The following is a 25,302-nucleotide window of genomic DNA, read 5'->3' as shown; positions in this document are numbered from 1 at the left end:
TGAGGATAGGGAAGGGATAAAAGTAAATCTGAATAAATAAAGGCGAAGATAGTGAGATAAATAAAGGCGAAGATAGTGAGAGAGATTAAGGATAGTAGGAACTTTCATATCACCCTCGTATTGCACTAATAGCTTTACAGTGGGAAAAAGTAGAAGTAGAAAGTATAATGATAAAAAGTTAAGAAAAGATATTAGAAGTACTGGGTTAGCTCGGATTGTAAAGCCCATCCTTTTAGTAAGGACCCTGACTATGAAAGTATTAGTATGAAAAAGAGACTAATACCAAATGCTTGCATACTAGGGAGTCGAAAAAGGCCGAGATCTAAAACCAAAAACATGAATAGTTGCTAAAAAGTATATAAAATTGATAACCTGGAATATTCAAGTAATGCATAGTATAGAGAAGAATAGGTGGGAAATAACAGTGTGAACATATGTGGTTGAGATGATAGTTGTAACTAAAGCAGTAACACATAGCGACAGTTCTACGAACTCGTACCATCGTAGTTTCTTAAGAGTTATCTATTTTTTATTTATTATTTTATTATTATTAGCCATATGGTGCAAGGAAGCTTGAGGCTTATACTGCACCAGCCAAAAAAAAAAAAAAATTGAATAACCCCGAGAGAGAGAGAGAGAGAGAGAGAGAGAGAGAAGTAGAAGGGAATCACCAAGAAAGAGAAGAATGGTGATATCCAGCTGAGGACCCTGGGTGTGCCAAGCCCATACTAACCAGATGTGAGCCTCTGGGGTTAAATATGGTGTATGTACACCGATATTATATAGATAATATGAGTTCATATAATATTCATGATTAAACAAAATAAAGTAAAATAAAATAAAGGTGGTAAAGCTGTCATCAGAAATGGATGGGCAAATTTAGTTATAGGTCAAATACAGGGAAGGCAAAAATGCAAAGTCTAATGTCAGCGGAAGTAAATATTGATATGTGGTGAGGTATTTCATCAAGCGACTACATTTAACTAAGTATCAGGGACTACATTTCTATACTTGTCCATAACAGTAGAAGAAAAGTTAAATAGAGCACATTCTTTTACAGTATGGACAAGGTAGTCCCAACTCAGTGTCAATGAAATGAAAATTATTAAAGTAAAAATAAGGATAGGGTTAAAAGTGTTTTCAGATTGTAAAAAGATTTTGAAATATATGTAGATTTTTGAGTAAATATGGAAAAATATTTTAATGTTGGAATTATATGAAGATTAGAAGAATTAAAATAATTTAGTGTTGGAATATTAGAAGAATTAAAATAAATAGTAACAAACATGTGGTATAGGAGGAGGTATTAAACTGAGTATAGGGAAAGGATCAAGGCGTAGTTAAATAAAGACAAAAATAGTGATAGAATGAGGATAGTTGGAACATTTGTTCCAACTAATAGCTCTATGAATGGGAAGAAAGGTAGAATTAGAAAGGTGAAAAGTATAGAAAAAGTTATTAAAACTTACTGAGCTAGCTGGGGTTGTAAGTCCCAACCTTACGGTAACGGCTCTAGCTTTGTAAGAGTTAGTATAAAAAAAGATATGAATGCCAAATGCTTGTACATTTGGCATTCTGGTGCCGTTAGACCCTAAACACACTTTAGTGTATAGTGTGTTTAGGGTCTAACGGCACCAGGGGTTTCCCCCATCTCCGCGTAATACATTGTGGTGTGATACAGAACACTGTAGAGGCCAGAGGTTTAAAAGTGTGTGGATTGCGGTGTGTAATGTTTTGTACCATTGTTCATCTGGTCTTTTAGCCATTGGGTCTCAAATGAGACCCAACGGCTCTCATTTGTACGGCAGGGTAAAAGCAGGCAAAAAAATATGTAAGTCAAAACAGGCCTAGAAACGAACCAAAACCAAAAGTATAATAAGAAAGGGAACAATACCTGGAGTTTTCAAGTAGTATGTTGGACAGACAGCTTGAGTAGTAGAGACCCGCTAATTGCTAAGTATGTTGTGGAAGGAAGATAGCGGGAAGCGCACATATACAGGGTGTCTCAAAAATACATGGCATAACTTCAGGAATGAGTTCCTCATATGTAGACAATAAAAATATTTTATATCAACATAGTTCCGGAAATCCTTGGTTTCCTAGTTTTAAACATCTGTCTATGACACTTAACCATTCATATCACCTTATAGTAATTGTTCAAAATGTCCACCTTCTGCCTGAATATAGGCCTCACATCGACGTCTCATGGACTCACGAAGACTATGCCAAATTCCTGGCATGTTTCGTATTGTCTCACAACCTGCCACAATTCAATTCGGACAGTTTCCACACCAGCTACTGGAGTCGAATACACCAATGACTTTAAATGGCCCCACAAGGAGAAATCTAGTGGGTTTAAATCAGGTAAGCATGGAGGCCAGGCAGTTGGTCCACCCCTCTACTTAAGGAGTCATAGATCTTGGTTGTCCTCTGTCGGCAGCATGAGGTGTAAAGGTCTCATGTTCACAAAGGTGGTGATGGATACTTTCAAATGTTTTCCTGTCTGGAACATCTTCGTTCTCGGAACCTTTCGTGGTACAAACGACGAGCCTCCAGAGCATTGCCGTCCACCAAACCGTACATAAAGTGCATATCTGCTTGCTCCTGATTTGAGTACATGGTCAGAATGGAAAACCACCAGATTTTGTCAGTACCTTGTGATGAAGGAAATCACCTGCGGGAGATAAGACATTCCTGTTAATAACTCAGGAACCCAGCATTTCCGGAACTATGTTGATATAAAATATTTTTATTGTCTACATATGAGGAACTCATTCCTGAAGTTATGCTGTGTATTTTTGAGATACTCTGTATAGCAGAGCAGATGAATGTATCTAAAGCAAAACTATGTTAGTGACTTAGCTGCAGGGTAAAGCAATTTATAGCAGCACACAGACTTGATAGAGAGCTGTGAAGTGGAAATAGATATGGAAATAGTGACCTCTATAGTCTTATTTTGAATAAATAAGAGTGTATGTAGAGATACATAAGAGTAGCATTAGAAAAGAGAGAGTATATTTATAATGTAAAGGTGTGGTTGGAATAAAAATACTTTAATGATCTAAAGTCACAAGATATATAAAAAATAAAACAGTTCGTAGATAAATAAAAAGTATTGAACATGGCTGTAATAAAATGAATAGAAAGTAGACCAAGTGATATGGCTACTATATACTAAGCAAAAAGGACGTTGTATAATCCTAGTATATAATCGAATTATACCAATTAGGGGGTATAGCTTACACATAAAAATTTTAATATCTAGTCAATGAGTAATTACATATGTAAGCATAAATAGCAGGAAATATGTAAAGAACAACATAAAATCCTGAGATGGAGAGGCCAGATTAAGACTTAACAGTTCAAAATGTAGTCCAAAATGGAGTGAAACAAAACTGAAGTAATATCAGTAATTATTTCTATAAAAATAAATAAATCTAATGTTGAAAGAGTAGCATAAATCCAAAGATAGTTTCAGATGTGCATCCAAAGGTGAAAGGGTGTAACAAGAATTCATAGGTTTTTGATGTGGAGATCTAGTTTAAAACCAGTGATGAAAGAGTAGGAAATAAATCCGAGGATGCATATAACTAGATGACTGTAGACCCAATAGTGGGGCAATTAGGCATCAGATCCTAAGGAGACTGTAGAAAATAAAAATTTTGTAATATAAATAGAGTCACAAAGATCCATGGAGTTGAAGAATCCAAAAATGAACAAGTACTGCATAAAATTTCAGTAGTAATGAATAAGTATAATAGTGAATGAAAATAGTATACATCTAGAGTAAATAAATCCAAAGGTGGATATTCAAGGGTAGAGTTGAAAGGTATCAAAACTTTTTGGATACCTTAAAGTAGCTTTAATACTTGAAAGATCCAAGATCCAAATAATGCAGTTTTCCTACATATATTATCAGTGCCTGAAAACAAAAATGAAATATCAATAAAGTCTCAACAAGGGAAGTGAATTATCAGAAAATTATAAAGGATTGTTAAAACATATCAAATGAATACATAAAAGAAGTGGATACTTAAAAAGTATAAACTTAGTGAGTAAAGAAAGTAAACATTCTGATGAAAATAATTCTATAGGAAATCAAGTATATACAAATTTGTATAGTTATTACTCACCAAGTAGTGAAAATTCCATCAAATAATATTACAACTACATAAATACGAATAGAACTGACCAGTTCATAGTAGATTATACCTGAATTTATTCTTGATCAAATGGGAAACCATACTGAAACGGTATTTTATAAAATAAATAGGAATGTTGTTATTAATTAGCTTATTGTAAAGCAGTTTAAGAGCTTTGGTGAACAGTAAATGGTTACTGCCAGTCCAATAGTTTGATTATATTAGTACAAATTATATTTTTATGTATTTTGTTGGAAATATTAGAGTGCCAGTTAAATGACTTCAAAGTTGAATTTATTTCTTTTATCATATATGCCAATATTGTATGGAAGGAAAGCATTGCTAAGGTTAATATAGAGGTCATGGAAGTTGGCTGTGTGATTAGTAGAGTTTTCTTTATTCAGTTTAAGTTCATTGGGGTAAATAGCTTTGACTAATGGTTCAAAGTTTGTATTTAAAATCAGGATATCATCTACTTATCTGAATGCTAAAAAGTTATGTTAGGGTTGTTTGTGGTGTATAATTCTTCGTAATAGTGTAACAGTAGGTTGGATACTAACTTGGAAATTTGGCAACCCATGGGATTCCCAAATTAATAAATAATAATAAAATCTGATGTTGGCAAAGTGAAAAACAAATTCACAAAATAAATTTGCTTGTTTTTTTACTACTACTTGAAAATATTTATATATAATTATATTTTTATAATTTGGAATTTTTATTTTATCTCAAGTACCTCTAATTTTGATCCCTATCCTCTAATTAGTCTGAATTAGTGGGGTTTTGCTGAAGAATAAATTGCTGGTTACATTGACATGGGCAGAAGAATCATTTTGAAGCCTACCCCATCTTTTGCATCCTAAAGCTATTGTTTGCCAAATATCTCTTAGAAAAAAAGTTTTTTCTTGATTTTCCTATTAAAAAATCTAGACCTCTTCTTCTCTTTGCATGAATAGGGTCAAAATAATTACTCACATATTTCTGAGATTTATTGCCTCTTCCAACACTTTGAAAGAATTTAACTTATGTAGACTGATTTTCTTTCACAGTAACTGTGGCCAAAGGTATTGGAAATGGATTTCCACTTGCTGCTGTTATTACTTCTGCTGAAATTGCAAAATCTTTGAAGGGTGCCTTGTTCTTTAATACCTTTGGTGGAAATCCTCTTTCCTGTGCAGTAGGTTCAGCTGTGCTGGATGTGAGTATGGATCAATTTTTTTTCCCATTATGAATGAGTAATGTATTAATATTTAATTTTTTAATTACAGTGGTATTTGTGATTTTTGTTCACTGAAAACTCTGAGCACAGTTTTATTTCCTACTTTGATGGGACTTGTAATTTTCCCCCATACATATCCGAGTTTTCAAAAAAATGGCATTACAATATTTGCTGTGGTGCATTGATGTAGGATATATAATGATTTGTAGTTTCTAGTAATGAAAGAAGTGTGGTGTTTTAATTGTTAATTTATCAATTATATGTGTTGTTTTTATTATTTCTCTTATATTATTTCTCCCTGATTGGGGAGGTAACACCAGACATAACAACAACCACCCTGACAGGGTGGTTGTTGTTATGTCTGGTGTTACTGTTGGTCGAGGAACTCTCTGACTATACTACAGGTGTTCAGGATTGCGACTTTCTGGAGTTCCTTGTAGGTGTTCGCTGAGAGACCTATTGCTGCTAGGCTGTTATGTAGGGTCTTTGGCACCATACCTGTGGTTGACACAATGATCGGGATGGTCGTTACTTGTTGCATATGCCACATCTCTTTGATATCCTGTCTGGTTCGTGTACTTCCGGATTTTTTCGCATGGGTTTTCTGCAGGTTGCCAGTGTTGGGTGCCACTATCAATCAGATAGGTAGCCTTTTCCTTCTTGTCTACAAGGGTTATGTCTGGTCTGTTGTGTGGGATTGTCCTATCCGTTATTATGGCGCAGTCCCAGTACAGCTTGTGGGTTGTGGTCTCTAGTACTGTCTGGGGTTCGTACTTGTAGTACGATACACTTTCTTTGATCAACTGGTATTTTCTTGCTAGCTTCTGATGTATTGACCTGGCTACCTGGTCGTGTCTATGAGTGCACTCAGTCTGGGTTCACCTTGCATCCTGCGGTGATGTGTTGGATCATTTCTGAGGCCAGGTGGCATCGTCGACATGTGTCATTGTCTCCTGGCTCCTTGGCAATGTATTTTCTGTAGTTCCTGGTGTTGATTACCTAGTCTTGGATGGCCAGCATGAATCCTTCAGTCTCGGGGAAGAGTGTCCCACTCATGAGCCATGCATTGGAAGCAGTTTTATCTTTGTGATCTTGATGGAGATCATTGTAGTGTCTGCCAGGGGGTGTCTTCTCTGCCCATCTTTCCAGCTTCGTTTGTACTTCATGGTTGTTCGGGGGACTCCTCGCTTAGATTGAGTGGGGTATATCGCTTGTCTATCTTCCTTATGGCCTGCTGGAGCGCTGCTGTGTGTTTCTGGAAGTAATCCTTCGGGTTAATTATCACTGTCTTCTGTTGCTCAATGAGGTCTATTGGGTCTCTTCCTCCTTCTTTCCGGACAATTGTCAGTCTCTCCATGGCAGATTTCGGTTGGTGTTGGCAGCTCTTGGTGATCATTGTCCTTGTCTTTCTCATGATATCCTCTAGCTCAGTGTTAGTCCAATCTATGACCCCCAAAGGAGTCACACTTTAACTGTGTTCCCTCCATTCAGCTTTGCTTTCAGCAGGCTTCTGAGTCTCTGATGGTATTTTTCAATCAGGCAGGCCTTAATTTCCTTGTGCTGTATCTGCTGAGCCTGCATCATCCCCAAATATTTGTAGGCCTCTCCCTCTCCCATGGCTTCGATCTCTTTACCAGTCTGCAGCTGGTAGTTTTGGTTGACTAATTTTCCCTGGTGCAATCCGTGGGTCTTGTATTTGTCTAGACCAAAATCCATTCTAATATCGTTGCTGAATTCTTCAGTGATCTGGGGTAGTTGCTGGAGTTGCTTCTTGGTTCCCACGTAGAGCTTGATGTCATCCATCTACATCAGGTGGGTGAGGGTGTACAGGTTCTTCCTTCCGTCTTTGAGGTTATATCCATACTTGCTACCGTTGAGCCTGGTGGATAGCTGGTTAAGTTCTAGACAGAACCACAATGGGCTCGGGCCATCTCCCTAAAAGATTCCTCTCCTGATGGGGATTGGTCTGGTTGTGATATTTTCAACCTTGATGTGGTACTCCGTACGAAATGGTACTCCATTTTGCCATCGTTTCTCCTAGGAAGTTTGTCACTATTGGATTGACTTTGTAGATGTTCAGCGCCTCTATTAGCCAACTATGAGGCACGGAGTCGAAGGCCTTGCGATAATCGATATAGGCTGTATACGTGTTGCGACTCTTCTTGTAGGCTTGCTCCATAATCGCGGCATGTATGGTTAATTGCTTCTTGCATCCTTTCTGCTGTTCGGCCATTATGTTCTGACTCTCCAAGTTGTCTGATATATTCCTGGTTATGCAACTGGTCAGGATCTTGTACATTGTTGGGAGGCAGGTGATTGGCCTATATTTCATCGGGTTTCTTGTATCTTCGTCTTTAGGCTCCAGATATGTGATTCCTTGAGTAAGAAACTTCGGGATTGTCTCTAGGTGCCTTATCATTCGGGTGTGCAAGTGAGCTTCTTGTGCTAGTAGTTGTGTACATTATCTATTCCTGGAGTTCGCCAGGTGTGAGAGTTCTTGATCGTCCCTTTTACTTCTTCTTCCCGAATCTCCCACCCTCTCATATCTTGTACGTCCTTGGTTTTCTTGCATTCTAGTTCTATCCAGGTGGCTTGGCTGTCATGTCTTATTTCCCTGCTCCATATGTTTCCCCAGAACTCCTCAGTCGTTTTCTGCTTGGGTGGTCTGTTCCCTTTTTTTCCCATCTTCTCCGAGACTCCTGTAGAAGCCTCTTTGGTCCTCATCGAAGATTTGGTTGTTTATTTTCCTCTGGGAGCTCTCTTTGTATCAGCGTAGTCTCTTGCTGCTTCAATATGTCCAAGTACTCTCCTATTCTCTGAATTTTTGTCCCATGTTTGCTGTGGACACTCTCTCTTGAGGATGCTCTTCACTTTTCCAATTAATTTCTTACTCCTATTGCCCCATTGGTACTGGGTCAATTGGCCTATCTTTGACTCTTATTTCTTCTATCTTCTGCTGAAATCTTCTTTCCCAAGCTGGCAGTTCTTTCTGTTTTCGGTTCTTTTGCTGCTGGTTTCTCGTTTCTCTTCCCTTAATCCTCGTGGCTGCTACCGCGGCACAGTACACATCTGTGTGGATGGCCTCCAGTGTTGCACCATTGCTGTCGAGGTAATGCGGTATTGTGTCAATTGTGTGTCAATTTTTCCAAGATTGCAGGAGCTATCACGTTCATTGTGATGATGGTCCTTCTCTGGTCTGCTGTTCGGTGACCCAAATACCAAGGAATAGTTCCCGCCACTTGGTATGTAGTCTTGCCTTGTAAGTTGTCATATCGGTCTCCAGTTTTGTTATTTCGTAGTATGCTTGCATGATGTACATATTCTTGATGCTCCACTTCATGCGTTGGTGGTTTTTCTCTTCCTGGGTGGTCACTAGCGCAGTTGCACAGGAAGCACTTCCAGTTGGTGGGGCTGGATGGTCTTGCCCTTCTTTTGTGGTAGCCATATGGGGGACAGTGCCGCTTGCTGCACTGTCTTCTCCACTATTATTATTATAGTGCATTTTTTTCAGATAATGTTGCAATGTCTTTTAACAGCTTTGATGTGTAAACAGTCCTGATTCTTTTTGTTACACTATATAAATTTCATACCATGAAATCAGAGTCAAAAGAATCATGACTTTTACATATCATGCTTATTTTATTGTTATAATTATTATTGAAACAAATAATGAGCCCTATATTGTCTGTGTTAAAAATATGAAATAACAGGTTAATGGAAGATGAAATGCTGTTGAATTTTGTTACACCAATAGTGTGTTGAACCTGAAGATCACACATTGGATTGCTATTTTTGAAAGTGCAGTATTTGCAGGATAGCACATGAAGACAAATCTGCAATAGAATATCCAAATCAGCTGTCAGCTATTCACCCTTTCCCTACTGTGAAGATGTATCAATTCCAATTGAACTGCAGAACTTTGATACTTTCAGCAGTGTGATTGTGATTGTTCTTCAAGTAAATATAGCGAGTACGAATATACTAGCAAAGTTGAAGCCACGTTATTAGTAGTAGTGGCAGTAGTAGTGGCATGTGATGCAAGAAAGCAAGTGTATGAGCTTATGCAGCATCGGCCAAAAAAAAAAAAAAAAATATATATATATATATATATATATATATATATATATATATATTACAAAACAATCCCCTCTAAATGTAATTCCTCCTTAAATTTATTTAACCTATCAACTTCCACAACGACAGATGGAAGTCTGTTTCAGCAATCAATTACCCTTTGTCTAAAGGCAAAATCTGCACATCTATTCTACATCTGTCTTTCCTCAATATGAAACTATACGCTCTCAGGTTCTTAGTCTGAGCAAGCGGAAGTATCCCGTCAGCATTGAGCCCGCTCAAACCATTCAAGGCCTTATACACCTCAATCAGATCACCTCACAGATGCCTAGTCTCCAGATGCTGCAACTTGCAGAACTTAAGCCTTTCTTCGTAAGCACACTGCTTTGTTCCTCTCACCAATCTTTTTGCTCTTTTCTGTACTAATTTTAGCAACATTACTTCCTTCCTAAAATGAGGCCTCCAGACCTGTATACAGTACTCAAGGTGTGGCCTGACCATTGCCTTATCCAAAGGGATAACCACCTTCTTGTCTCTGCTAGCAAAATTCCTATATATCATTGATAAAACTCCATGACCTTCTCTGGCAGCCCGTCTGCACTGATCAGAGACCTTTTACATCTGACTACACAATTACCCCCAGGTCTTTTTCATTCTTCACCTCCTTGATTGTAGTACCACAGAGTTGGTACGTTTCTCTTGGGTTACTGCTACCCATATGCAGTACTTTGTATTTGTCAATGTTAAACTTCAGTTGCCACTTCTCAGCCCATCTACCTAACCTGTCTAGATCCTGTTGCAGTAGCATACTGTCTTTAGTGTCGTTATAAACCCTACCAACATTTGTATCATCTGCAAACTTGGGCATTAAGCCTGATATACCTTCATTGATAAATACACAAAACAACAATGACCCCAGCACCGAACCCTGGAGGACTCTGCTAATAATATTAGTCCACATAGAGCAGTGTCCATTTACTACCACTCTCTGCTGTCTCCCCTCAACCATCCCTTTATCCATTGCAGTAACTTGCCCTTAATGCCATACCACTCCAATTTGTATACCAGTCTTCCATGTGCAATGGTATCAAAAGCTTTCCTGAAATCCAAGTATATGATATCATAATTATTTTTAGCATTCAGTTCCTTTGTGACCACATAGTAGTATCCAATCAAATTGGTCAGATAAGACTTCCCCTTAACAAAACCATGCTGTGTCCATGCTATAACTGAAGTCCTGTCTAGATGATCCTGCAGTGCTTCTTTAACCAGTGCCTCCATTAATTTCCCTGTAATAGAAGGGAAACTAACAGGTCTATAATTACTTGTGTCGCCCTTAGCTCCCCCTTTGTGAATTTGGGATACATTTGCACATCTCCAGTCCGTTGGGACTTCCACTGAATCCAAGGATGCTCTCATAATTATGGCTAAGGGTTTTCTTACTTCCCTTGCTGCCTCCTTCATTATAACTTGACAGATTCCATCTGCCCCAGGTGCCTTTTTTATGTTTATCTTCAACAATTTCCCTTCACTTTGCTCTCGGTTATCACAAAATCACTTAGCACCCTGTTAGAGTTTAATAAACTTCTGGCATTCCCCTCTTTGAATAACTCCTCATGTGTGAATGTAGATGCAAAATACTAATTTAGTTTATCAGCTACTTGAGCATCAATAGTCAGAACCATCTATATTAAGTTATGTTATGTTATTTGGTTTTTAGGAGCATTAGCAACTAAGGCCATATTACTCCAGGAATATGCGGTGGTCATTCCCTTGACCTTTTTGCATCCTCCGTATTTGGTGGTGACGGGCTCGAACCACAGTCTAATCAAGAAGCGTGTGGTACGCACTGCTGCTCCTTCCCACCTGGCTACGGAGGCGCATCTATATTAAGTGGACCAATCTGTTTCATCCCCCTTCCTTCTAGAGTTTACATAAGTAAAGAACTCTTTGTTGTTTTTCTTTGCAATTGATTGAAGCAAAAAAAGAAATGTTCGACGAACATATAAATAGAATTATTTATTCAATTTTTTTTTTATCTATGCATAGAAAAATTACAAAAGTGTGCAATTACAAAAAATTCAAAATTATAAAATTATTAAAAAAAGAGAGGGGACAGGCATAACGTCAGAAAGTTTTACCTTTCGAGCATCATAGCCAGTATCAATATCTCTTGCTGATAAGTATGCAGCTGCAGAGGTTGAGGGCTGTGGAAATTTGGAAGGGTTTTTTGAACACATAACAAAATTCCTCTGCTGCTGCTGCAGAATCGGCAATGGCAACTTCATGCATACTTTAATGTTTTGGAAACCAGCGCAATGAACCTATTAAACCACCCTTTGCTTGCCACGTACTTGGCTTTGGATTCGCCGTACTTATTAATATCTTCATAAATACTTTTTGCTTTTGCTTGAATGGTCATTAGACTCAGGGGCAATCACTTCTGAATCTGATTTTCCATCCATATTATTAATAGCTTTTCCATCTTCGATATAGCACCTGAATGCTACATCGAAGTTTTGCGATCGCTGTTGATCTTAAATGCAGGGATCCTTTAATATGTTCTTTTACACTGGTCCTTGAGGTTGTCACAGACATTCTCTCAGATATGCCAGACAAGCTGTACTTGCTACCTGTGAGTCTAAAACACTGATGGAACTGATATTCGGGTGACACTCAAGTCATGTGGACCCAATTTCGGTGAAGTCCGGACAGTCTGTTACAGCCAAATCCTCTGCTTGCACCTTCACGATGGTGGGACTGTTAGTAATCCTGGGTATAACCTCCATGCACAAGTACATGGTGGGTGACCATCCAGGTGTGAACCAACGGAAGCAGGGGTCAAGGTGTAGCGCCCACACCACATGGAGGAATGCCGCCCCTCTATGTTACCAGGCAGTACTAGGTGGTAGATGACTCTCATCAACTGATGCAATACCACCACTTTGCTTATTGGAGGCTTGAAGTGGTGGAACCCATGTTTAGTCTCCAGAGCTTAGTTCCGGTCAACCCTTCCCCATCTCTTCCATCATGCAGTATGATTGATGACTTTTGAGGTTATGATGAACATCGTGGCGAGATCCAATATTCCTTACATTTTGAGGGTACAGCTCTAAAACGGTGTTTGCAGGCTGGCCGCTAGCTAGTACACCGGACCGAATCTATTGGTAATTCTCTAGGAGGCTTCCAGATCAGCTAGTGTATAATCTTGCTATCTCTACTCTGCAAGATAGTGATTGGAGGGAGTCCAAGTAGTGTGTATGCGGGAAGCATTGTCGAGGCCACATTATGTCAAGGATCTGGGTATATTCTTACCATGTGTACGGCATATCCAAAAATTTCATTACTTCATACAGCATGTCCCACCCACTTTTTCTTACTATTGAATACACCATGAATTGTCAAACTTATAAAGCAAGCTTATCTGTGAAAAGATCTAAACCTCCCAAGCACTTGCTAATTCATTTCACAAATATACATGATCTCAATTCTGTCTCAATGATGTCCATTTCCACTTTCAGTCTGCCAAACCCCATGTACTTTTTCTGACAGAATCTCAGTTATTAGTTGATTCAACTACTGCTCATCTCAGATGCCTAAATTATTCGCTGTATGATCCCTTTTGCCTCAAAGGTGGTACTTGTGCATATGTCCGTTCTGATATTCCCTGTCAGAGACTTGGCAATTTGGAATCTCCTCTCTTTGAGCTTCTCTGGCTTAAAATCTCTCTACCTCATTGTGTCAAATTCATCTGTTGTCTCTACCGTTCTCCCAACTCCACTAATCACTTGGAGCTCTTTGACTTCCTCTCTTTGCAACTTGACTTTCTCCAGTCCAACTTTCCTAACAGTGAGGTAATTTTCCTTGTTGATTTTAATGTTCAGAACTCCAGCTGGCTTCCGTTTTCTAGTCACACCGACCCAGCTGGTCGAGATGCTGAGGCTTTTTCAATTACTAATGACCTTGCAGAGATTGTTCATTTACCTACAAAAATACTGGACAATCCTAATCATAGAGCCAACGCTTGATCTTTTTCTCACAAACAACCCTTCTAAGTACACGGTCGAAGTGAGTGGTCCTTTAGGTACCTCAGATTACAACTTGGTGATTGTCTCTTCTGCAATGGAACTTTTATCTCATGGCTATTCCAAACCTCATGTTGTTTGGCATTACAAGAATGCAAAATGGGATGACCTGCGAGACTTCTTTTCTTCTTTTCCTTGGTTGAATTACTGTTTCAAAAGTTCTGATGTCAACGTTTGCTCAGATCGTATTAGTGAAATTATTCTTGCAGGAATGGAATCCTTTATCCCAAACTCCACTTTAAAATCTTGTCCTTTATCTAAACCTTGGTTTTCCAATAAATGTACTAAGGCTGTTCGAGAGAAGAATGTTCATATCGTAATTGGCTAGTTTCTAATTCTTCAGTTTCATTTTCTGCCTACACCAAAGCTCGCAACAATTGTAAAGCAGTTATTGAACAGGCTAAGAGTAGAAAACTTGCTTCTTGCCCTAATGGTAGCCGAGCATTCTGGTCTCTTGCCAAAGCTATTGGCCGCAACTTTTGCCCATCTCTGCTCCCACCTCTGTCCAAACCAGATGGTTCTGCTGTCTCTTCAGCCAAGGATAAAGCTGACCTGTTAGCATCCCATTTTTTTCCCAACTCATGCATTAACGATCTTGGTAAAACACCTCCCACCATTCCAACACGCTCCATTCAATGCCTCCTGTGGTCTTCCATCAAAAGGATGTCAGAAGGATTTTGACGAATCTTGATGCTAAGAAAGCTCCAGGTCCCGATGGTATTTCTCCCCTTGTTTGGCATAAAGGTCTTCTTAACAAGCTTCCATCTTATGGTTTGCCAACTGTTTTTAGTAATTGGTTATCCAGTTTTCTCTCTGATCGCTCACTGAGGGTGATGGTAGATGGCTCTCTCTCTCTTCTAACTTCTCCACTAATGCCGGTGTCCCCCAAGGTTCAGTTCTTTCCCCCACTCTTTTCCTCTTGTATATTAATGACCTTCTTCCATCGACTGGAAATCCTATCCATAGTTTTGCCGATGACAGCATATTGTATTCTACTTTCCATTTTGAGAAACCTTGTCCTGCTCAAGTCAGCTTCAACTTCTCGAAAATCTGCTACCAATTCCTTAAATGCCGATCTTCAGGTAATTCTCCAGTGGGGCAAAGACAACTTAGTTGATATCTTGCAAAAAGGATTCTCCTGCTCCTATGCTTATCTTTAGTGACACTCCGATTTCTAGGCAAAATGATATATCTCTTTTGGGGATTACCCCGACTTCTAATCTCTCTTGGCACAAGCACATTACAAATATTGCTTCTTCTGCATCTAAAAAACTTGGTTTTCTCTTTCGCTCTTGGCGTTACTTTTCTTCCAAACAGCTGCTCACTCTGTATAAATCGCAAATCCGCCCTGCCATGAAATATTGTTCCCACATCTGGGGTGGTGCCCCCAAAACGTCTCTCGGGCTTCTTGATTCCATTCAGAAGAGGGCAGTTAGGTTAATTAATGACTCATCTCTAACAGAGTCTCTCCACTCGCTGTCTCATAGATGTACTGTTTCTGCTGCATGCCTCTTGTGCAAATACTTCCATGGGCACTGTTCTTCTGAATTGGCTTCTATAATTCCCGCTCTCTCTCTTTCAAAACAGTCCGAACACGTGCCGCCACCAGCCAACATCCATTTACTGTCCAACTTCAAACTCACAGAACCAACTTTTCATCTTCCTCATTTATTCATTCAACTGCTGTTTTCTGGAACAATCTTCCTTCATACATATTTCCTGAAAATTACAATCTGCAGAAGTTCAAGTCCAATGTCAACAAATATCTTCTTTTGTCTTCCCAACCTCCAACCCAAGCACAGTACTAAGTACTATAGGTTCTAATACCTCTCGTGTTTGGGGTTTACATAAAAAAAAAAAAAAAAAACACACTGTATTTTAAAATCGCATTCACTGTTGAAGCAGTGAGACTTAATTTCTGTGCAATAGATGACAAACTTTATCCTGCTTCGTACTTAAATCATTTTCATCTTCATTTCTAAATCAATTTCGTTTCATTTCCTAGCACTATCACCACTTGCACTTTCCATTGGTTGCTTTCCCTTCATTATTGTAATAAGTAAATAGGAATGAAGAGAAGATTCTAAAAATTTATTTATGTTTCTTATATGATTGAAGAGTTCAGTGAACACATTTCACCATAATAAAGTAAACACCCACAATTCCAGTAATCGGGATTATCACAACTCCATGAGATCGAGTTTACTACCTATTTATAATTGTAGTAACAGAAAAGCCCAGTAAACCGGAAAGTGCAAAAGTAGGGTCAGCATCTTTAAATTAACAGAAAATATTCATCCACAATCACAAATTTTTACCTTTTCTAACAAAAAATCCAGACTGTTGAAAGTATTCTTTTAAGTTTATGGACTATGTGAACAGAATTGAGGATTTGGACTCAGGGGAGATTCCTTTGGATTGGAGAAGTACTAATGTATTAGCCGACCGGGCTAGCCGAGTGGGTAAAGTACCTGCTTGGCAACCCAAAGGTCGCGGGTTCGATTCCCGCCTCGGGCTTGGATCAAAGTACTGCAAAAACCTTGGGAGGTGCAATATGGCCACAGAAGCCGATGCGCCAACAACTACCAAATCAAAAAAAAAAAAAAAAAAAACTTATGTATTGCCAATACATAAAAGCAGTTATAAGAGTGAAATTGGTAACTACAGAGCAGTTAGTCTGACTTCATTGGTAGGAAAAAATCTTAGAGCACTGATTAAGTTTGCAGATGATACGAAGGTTGGTAGGGTTGTTAATGACAGTAAGGGTGGTACACTACTACAACAGGATCTAGAAAAGTTGAGTAGATGGGCTGAGAGGTGGTAAGTGAAGTTTAACATTACAAATGCAAAGTACTGCATATGGGTAGCAGCAGTGCTTTTTCTGTAAAAAAATTGGTGCCGGTACTCTCTTTGCTATCAAGAAAAATTCCGTGCCGACACGGCTGGCACGCAGTGTGTGTCAGCCATGCCAGCTGCTTCCGTCTGTTAAGGATCACGTGACACTGGGCGGAGTCAGCACCCGTCAATCACGGCCGTATCGCTAGCAGTTGATACGCTATATCCGATACTGAATCTCGACCATTAATTTTATTAACACACATTTTATTAAGCATAAATTTATTATACAAGTATATTAAAAATAAGTCAAAGGTGAGTCTTATTTAATAAATAAAAAATAATAAGTAAAATGTAAAAATACGGTAAGTACCAAGTAAAAAAATAAGTAAAAATAATTTCATAATGAAGTTTTGGTCGAGATTCAGAAATGGGTACCCCTTCCAGACTGCTAGCGGCCGTGATTGACGGGTGCTGACTCTGCCCACTGTCATGTGATCTCCTTAATAGATGGAAGCAGTTGGCATGGCTGACACTGACTGCGTGCCTGGCGTGTCACCCATGCTGGCATGCTGTAAATAGGTGCCGGTACGCCGTACCATTGCATACTGTCACAAAAAAAGCCCTGGGTAGCAGTAACCTAAGAGAAATGTGCCAACTGTGTGGTACTACGCTCAGGGAAATGGAGAATGAAGAAGACCTGGGGGCAATTGTGCAATCAGATATGAAGTTCTCTGAGTCAGTGCAGACGAGCTGCCAGAGCAGGACATGGAGGTCAATGATATATAGGAATTTTGCTAGCAGAGACAAGGAGGTGATTATTCCCTTGTATAAGGCAATGGCCAGACCAGGCTACACCTTGAGGCCTGACCATTGAGGAATAATTGAAGGGGAAATTAAGCCTCTCTTGGTAGGAGCATCCCTTTGTTCTTCTCACCAATCTTGTTGCTTTTCCCTGTGCTCATTCTTGCAACTCTACATCCTTCCGAAAATGAGACCTCCAGCTAGGCACCTGTGAGGTGATCTGATTGAGGTGTATAAGGCCTTGAATGGTTTGAGCAGGCGCAATGCTGATCGGACTCTTCCGCTTGCTCGGATTAAAAACCTGAGGGGGCATATATTCAAACTGAGCAGTTAGAATAGATGTGCGGAAGTCTGCCTTTAGCCAGCGGGTAGTTGATTGCTGGAACAAGCTTCCTTTATTTGTATGAAAGTTGAAAGCTTAAATAAATTTAAGGCTTAACTAGATAAACATTCGGAGTGACCAGATGGATAAAATGAAAAGTTTTTTTTTTTTTCCCTCTCTTTTTTTTTTTTTTTTTTTTTTTTTTTTTTGCTGATACTGTATAAGCTTATTTTCTTTCATCATATGCCTCAACTGATGCTAATGCTAATCCAAAGACATTTTAGATAGATATGGCAATCTGAATGACATACAACATGGCTTTGTTAAAGATAAATCATGCTTAACTAACTAGGCTATTTTGACACATTTACTCATGAGCTGAGTTTAGGTTGTTGTTGTTGTTGTTTTGGTTTTTAGGAGCATTAGCAAATAAGGCCATATTGCTCCGGGGTATGCGGTGGTCATTCCCTGACTTTTACACATCCTCCATATTTGGTGGTCACGGCTGGGTTTAGGGAATAATTTCGACACAGTTTATTTGGATTTTAACAAAGCATTTGACTCGGTCCCTCATGAGAGATTACTGTATAAGCTTGAACAGGTTGGGATTACTGATAAGATTCTAAGTGGATTGCTTGGTGGCCGCAAGGCAGACAGCATAGGGTTGTGATTAATGAGTATTCTTCAGATTGGTGTAATGTCGGGAGTGGGGTCCCTCAAAGATCGGTTCTTGGACAACTGTTGTTTCTCATTTTCATAAATGACATCGACGAAGGGATAGAAGGCATAATGTCAAAATTTGCAGACGACAAAGACTGGCAGAGTCTTTAATGAGCAGTGCCATGCAGTGCTCCTTCGGGATGACTTTAACAGACTTCAAAAAATGTCAGAGAAGTAGCAGTTATGTTTTAATGCTGCTAAATGTAAGGTCTTATACTTGGGGAATAGCAACACACAAATAAATTATACACTTGGTGGGGTTGAATTAAAAACAGTGGAGGAGGAAAGGGATCTGGGAGTTACAATACGGGCAGTTATGATGTTTTCTGAACAGTGTAAACAGGCAGCCAGGAAAGCCTGTTCTATGGTGCCTATTTATCGAATGTTATCCTGTAGAGATAGGGAAGTCATAATTACACTGTATAAGGCAATTGTAAGACCACATTTGAAATACTGTGTTCAAGTATAGAGACCTCATCTGAAAAAAGACTGAGCGTCTTGAAAAGGTCCAAAGATGGGCAACCTGAGGAAAGACTAATTATGTGGGCTACAGAGATTGGCAACCAGGCCCCTCAAAGGTGACCTGATTGATGCTTACAAGGCTCTGAAAGGGATTAGTAAAATGAACGAAGGCAGAATTCTCACTATTATAAATAATTCCAGAACTAGGGGTCTCATAAATTCAAACTACAAGGGTGAAGTTTAGATTAGATCAAAGGAAGTTTTGTTTTTTAGAAAACTTCCTATAACCTAATTGAGTCGTTGATTGCTGAAAGAAGTTGCCTTCATGGGTCATTGAGGCTGACAATTTGAATAAATTCAAAGGTCAACTGGAATGTTATGTTAATAGATACCTGTGGAGAAGGGAAGCACATAATTTGTATTTTCTTATTTACTTGATTTTTTTTTTTTTTTTTTTTTTTGCCAGTGCAACAAGAGCGAATATGGCGAATGCTATTCGCAATATTTGCTCAAGGTGACAAGACTAATTTCACTCAACCTGGAGCATAACAGTTGTGTTAAATTCTTTGTTAGATCCAAGTCCCATACTAAATCATTCAAGCTCAGTTTGTAGATACTGTTATGTTATGTTATGTTATAACAGTATCTATACCTGATTACCAAAAACAATGATCATTCGTGTATTAAGAATTTCCAGATAAAGGAACCATTAGGTGGCGGTGATCACAGTGTACTGATGTGGGATTTACTTAAAGATATAATTACCATCAGGGGTTAAGGAAGGAGTTTTTGCACCCATAAATGTGACTATAGTGGTCTCAGACAGTTTTTAAATTCTGTACAGTGGGACCAACTGATGATGTTACCAACAGCAAATTATAAGTGGGAAGCATTCAAGGAATTAATAGTGGAAGCTACTAAACGTTTCATACCTATTAAGAAATATTGTTCAAGGTTTAGGCCTAAATGGTTGACAAATGAACTAATGAGACTCATGGCAGAGAAGAAAAATGCATGGGATGCATATAAATTAACACGTGACACAGAAGCCTATGATACATATAAGCTAGTCTGTAATCAAGTCACAAAGGAGGTTAGGCAGGCGAAGGCAGATTATGAGAAATCTTTGGCAAAGGATGCTAAGAAAAACAGCAAGGATTTCTTTACTTATATAAACTCTAAAAGGAAGGGGATGAATCTGATTGGTCCACTTGATATCGATGGTTCGACTGTTGATGATCCTGCTCAGATAGCAAACAAACTGAATGAGTATTTTGCATCTACATTCACACATGAGGTGTTATTAAGGTTTGAAAATGCCACAAGGTTATCAAATTTTAACAGGGTGCTTAATGATTTTGTAATAACTGAGAGCAAAGTGGAGGAGAAATTGTTGAAGTTAAACATAAAAAAGGCATCTGGGGTGGATGGGATCTATCCAGTTATATTAAAGGAGGCGGCAAAGGAAGTAAGCAAACCCTTAGCCATAATTATGAGAGCATCCTTGGACTCAGGGGGGAGATCCGCACGGACTGGAGATGTACAAATGTTTCCCCAATTCACAAAGGGGGATCGAAGGGTGACATGAGTAATTACAGACCAGTTAGTTTAACTTCTGTTCCAGGTAAAATAATGGAGTCGCTGGTTAAAGATGCATTGCAAGATCATCTAGACAAGACTGCAGCAATAATTCACACACAGCATTGGTTTGTTAAGGGAAAGTCTTGTCTGACAAATTTGATTGGTTATTATGATGTGGTTACAAAGGAACTGGATGCAAAAAATAATTTTGATATCGTATACTTGGATTTCAGGAAAGCTTTTGACACTGTTGCGCATGGAAGACTACTGTACAAATTGAAGCAGAATGGTATTAAGGGTAAGTTGCTACAATGGATAAAAGCATGGTTGAGTGGGAGAAGACAGAGGTTGGTAATCAGTGGGTGCTGCTCTTCGTAGACTAATGTTATTAGTGGAGTCCCACAGGGTTCTGTGTTGGGTCCACTGCTGTTTTGTATATTTATTAATGATATTAATGATATCATGCTTAGTATCAAAGTTTGCGGATGATACAAAGGTTGGCAGAGTTGTTAATGACAGTAATGTCAGTGTGTTACTGCAACAGGATCTAGAAAATTTGGGCAGATGGGCTGAGAAGTGGCAACTGAAGTTTAACATTATGTATATAAAGTGCTTAGCATCATAATACACAGCCATTTCTGTATAAACAGAAAATTTTTAAGGTGGCATCGTTTTAGGTTATATCTCATATTGTGAATACCTTCACAACGAGTTGCCATGATATTGCACTACTTCGAATAAGTAACGCTTCACCTAAGGAGAAGACTAGTGTTACTTATTCTCAGATAGGTACCACCACCCAGACAGCACTGTTTCAGGGCTATTTGGCCCTTCGTCAGTGAGTGGGTAGGTACCCAAGTGATGCAATGATGGCAAAAACAGTTATGAAGTATAACTCCACAATATGAGAGATGCCTGATGGTGTATGATGTATTTAGACTAAGGCGCATTTAGGGCTAGAGCCTCAAGCTGCGAACAAATTTAGACTATGTATATAAAGTGCTTAGCATCATAATACACAGCCATTTCTGTATAAACAGAAAATTTTTAAGGTGGCATCGTTTTAGGTTATATCTCATATTGTGAATACCTTCACAACGAGTTGCCATGATATTGCACTACTTCGAATAAGTAATGCTTCACCTAAGGAGAAGACTAGTGTTACTTATTCTCAGATAGGTACCACCACCCAGACAGAAGTTTAACATTGACAAATGCAAAGTACTGCATATGGGTAGAAATAACCCCAGAGAAATATACCAACTGTGGTTCTACACTTAAGGAGGTAGAAAATGAAGAAAACCTGGGAGTAATTGTGCAGTCAGATGTGAAGTTTTCTGAGCAATGCAGACAGGCTGCCAGGGCAGGTCATGGGTTGTTGTCAATGATATACAGGAATTTTGTTAGCAGGGAAAAGGAGGTGATTGTCCCTCTGTATAAGGCAATGGTCAGGCCACGCCTTGAGTACTACGCGCAGGCCTGGAAGCCTCATTTTAGGAAGGATGTAGATTTGCTTGAGCGTGTACAGAGAAGGGCAACAAGATTGGTTAGGGGAATGAAGGGATCCTCTTACCAGGAGAGGCTTAAGTTCTGCAAATTGCAGCAGGAGACTAGGCACCTGCGAGGTGATCTGATTGAGGTGTATAAGGCCTTGAATGGGTTGAGCACACTGAATTCTAATGGGATTCTTGTTCAGATTACAAACCTAAGGGGGCATAAATTGAAATTGAGGAAGGACAGATGTTCGGAAATTTACCTTTAGCCAGCATGTGGTTAATTGCTGGAACAAATTTCCATCTGTCGTTGTGGAAGTTGATAGGTTAAATAAATTTGAGGAACTGGACAAATATTTAGAGGAGATTGTTTTGTAATTTTTTTTTTGGCTGATGATGCATAAGCTCTATACCCTTGCTTTCTTGCATCACATGCCACTACTACTACTGCCACCCAGATGGCACCATTTCAAAGCTATTGGCCTATCATTGGTGGGTGGGCAGGTACCCTGGTAACGCAGACATGACAACCCAGTTGTGAAGATAATCACACAATATGAAGGAAGAGTACAATATGAGATACAGAGCAAGTGATACCTCCCACACTACCATCGTAGTTTCTTAAGAGTTATCTATGGTGTATCTACACCGATGTTATATAGATATTAAACTCTTACTCTTAATGTATTATGCCTTGTTGCATTTAGTTATTTTAAATATTATCATTATTTTATGTAAATTTGCATTAATATTAGCACATTTTTACTAGGAGATTTCTAGACCACATATAAGGAAACATCAATTGCAGGAATTGTTTCCAATTTCCTAATTATTGTATCGGGCAGAGAAGCCCATTTCTACTTAAATTATAGGTGTCAATAGTTCCATAACATATCCTGTAAATGCTAATCGCTACCATTAAGTTCTGATTAAAATTAATACAATTTTTAAATTAGAAACAAACATGGAATTTATATTTTATATAATTTAAATATTAAAATAATCTGTAAACTATTAATTTCATTGTAGCGTGATATTTGTCCGTAAAACTTATTGGTTTTGAAGTGGGAAAATTTTGAACAGTCAGACATCGTAGATTGTGTTCAACATTTATTTAAAACAAACACTTTCACTTTTATGTAAATTTAAGTTATGTTTGTGCCCTCTTCCCCATATACTTTCAATTAAGTTACAGGTTCATTTTAAATGGTTCTTTGACTGAACAGTCAAAGAACCATTTAAAGTGAACCTGTAACTTAATTGTTCATATTGTACTGAAAAAGAACCTGAATGTTCTTTTTCAGTGCAATATGAACTTGAAACCTTCAGTTTGATGTCATTTGTATTCATTTTCCCAAATGTCCATCTTCCCAGTATTGAGGTATTTTCATTGGGGTATGGCAAGTGATGAATATCTTCGTAGGTTGGAATATAGTCATTGTTTAATAACCTGGTTAATTTTTGGTGTTTGTATGTTATTGCACTTTGAGGCTTATGCCCTTGGTATCAACTTTATGAAGCTTTCAAGGCCCTAGCACATTTATACATTTTATTAATGGTTTATTACCCTTCATCAATTTAAGTTGGAATATTAGCTGCTAATGTAGCACTCTTTCTTTTAGTTAATTGTAGTTTCAGTTATTTAATTTAGTTATGTTTGATTTTTATATCAGTAGTTAGTCATTAAAATTGTCAGTTTGGTAATTATTAATTAGGTGCCTGAGCACTTTATTCTTCTCCCTTTAATTTTAGCTTTCTTATTCATTTTTTTCTTTTTTCATGCTATTAAAAGAACAAAAGAAAAAAAAAAAACATTTCACGTATGCTCAGTGGAGTTACAATCCCTGCTTCTTTTATCACTCAGATTTAGTACTTTTTGATGATGATGAGATAAGATTTAATTATCACAGTGACAGACTCATCAGCCATGCAGCTCACCTTAAGTGGAGAGTGAAACAGCATCTGCATTACATCTTAGATAAGATCACAACAGCAAAATATGTGAAGATCATTATAGTCTCCCTACTCTATAGAGCAGAGATTTGTAGCAGCACTTATGTCTATTAAACCTATTATCGTAGTGGAATGCTGACTTCTCAAATGGGCAGCCTACAAGCACCGAATACCACCTGAAGTCTGAACCATAGCAATGACCTTCTCCCTGGGAACCTCTCTCTCATTGGTGAATGGCATCTTGTAATCAAAGCAAAGATGTTGGCTGGGCTCATTGCATCTTGCTCTTTCTGGGATCTCTCTGGCTGTAAAATCCCACCTATCTGGCTTAGGGCAACTCCAACGATTTGTTTTCTTCACTTCTGCTACCACCTACCAGATGCTTGAATATTATCGTTGCTGACTTTGTGAAATTTGCAGTTAGATTTCACAAGGTCAATAGATGGCTGCACATCGCCTTCATCAATGTGCACCATACCTTCCTTATCTAAGCAAGAATCACTGATTCCCAGATAGATGACATTACCATCATATGACAGTACTAGCTGTCCCATTCATCTGCACAAACAGTCTCATCTCTGATTTTCCCAGCAAGACATAATTGATAACCAAACCATTATGTACTACAGAATGCCACTGTGTCAATCAGTCACAGTCAGCATGACGTTCAACTACCATTGATAAAAAAAAAAGTAAAGTGCAGCCATTATCAACCCACTGCAGGATGGAAGCCTCCTCAACAATTCATGCTGAGGGAAAATGGACCATAATCTGCCACGCTGGTCCAGTGTGGGTTGGCAGATCGACCGTATTCAGCAGTCAGGGGCTTGAACCCCGGTCTATTCAAAGAGCATGTGCTATGGCACTCCCGCTCCTGACCACTGCCCTGTAAATAGAGAATCATAACAGAGACTGAGCTCATGAAGTTTGAATATCAAATACTTTTTATCTTGAATTCTCTCACAAACTGTGTAGATAATAACATATACTCCATTTGTATCTGTGTAGTAATTTTATTTATTTATCCTCTCTCACTACTATGTATATTATAATCTATAGTTAGCATTAGCATTAGTAGAGGCATTTGATGCAAGAAAGCAAGCTTATGCAGCATCAGCCAAAAAAAAAAAAAAAACCCACTTCCACTTCACCCCTCTGTTCGTTCAAAATACCTGTCCAGCTGAGCCTTAAACTTATTTAGGCTATCAACCTCCACCACAAGGGATGGAAGTCTGTTCCACCAACCAATCACCAGCTGGCTAAAGGCAAATTTCCACACGTCTATCCTACATCTGTCTTTCCTCAATTTCAATTTATGCCCTCATTCTGAGCTAGAGGAAGAATCCCCATCAGCATTGAGCATGCTTAAAACCATTCAAGGCTTTATACACCTCTATCAGATCACCTCGCTGGTGCCTAGTCTCCAGACACTGTAATTTGCAAAACTTAAGCCTTTCTTCGTAAGAGCACCCCCTTGTTCCAATCACTAATCTTTTTTGCCCTTCTCTGTACTCGTTCCAGCAGCTCTACATCCTTCTTGAAATGAGGCCTCCAGACCTGTATACAGTACTCTAGGTGTGGCCTGACCATTGCCTTATTACAATGGAATAAT

The 25,302-nt window shown here is 38.7% G+C and overlaps 1 protein-coding gene across 1 annotated transcript in view; it reads left to right on the top strand.

The window, feature by feature from the left end:
- LOC150080934 (alanine--glyoxylate aminotransferase 2, mitochondrial) overlaps positions 1 to 25,302 on the top strand; it is a 209,816-nt gene that overhangs the window by 144,175 nt on the left and 40,339 nt on the right. Inside the window, exon 9 of the mRNA XM_090380600.1 lies at positions 5,192 to 5,340. Within this exon, the coding sequence (XP_090236726.1) occupies positions 5,192 to 5,340 (149 nt within the window). The remainder of the gene's footprint in view (positions 1 to 5,191; positions 5,341 to 25,302) is intronic.

This window comes from Mastigoproctus giganteus, chromosome 9 (assembly GCF_048544385.1).
Source record: "Mastigoproctus giganteus isolate SK-2022 chromosome 9, ASM4854438v1, whole genome shotgun sequence".
In the NCBI taxonomy this organism is placed as follows: domain Eukaryota; kingdom Metazoa; phylum Arthropoda; class Arachnida; order Uropygi; family Thelyphonidae; genus Mastigoproctus; species Mastigoproctus giganteus.
Note: the sequence above shows the minus strand (reverse complement) of the source record. Positions and strands in the feature narration are given on the sequence as shown.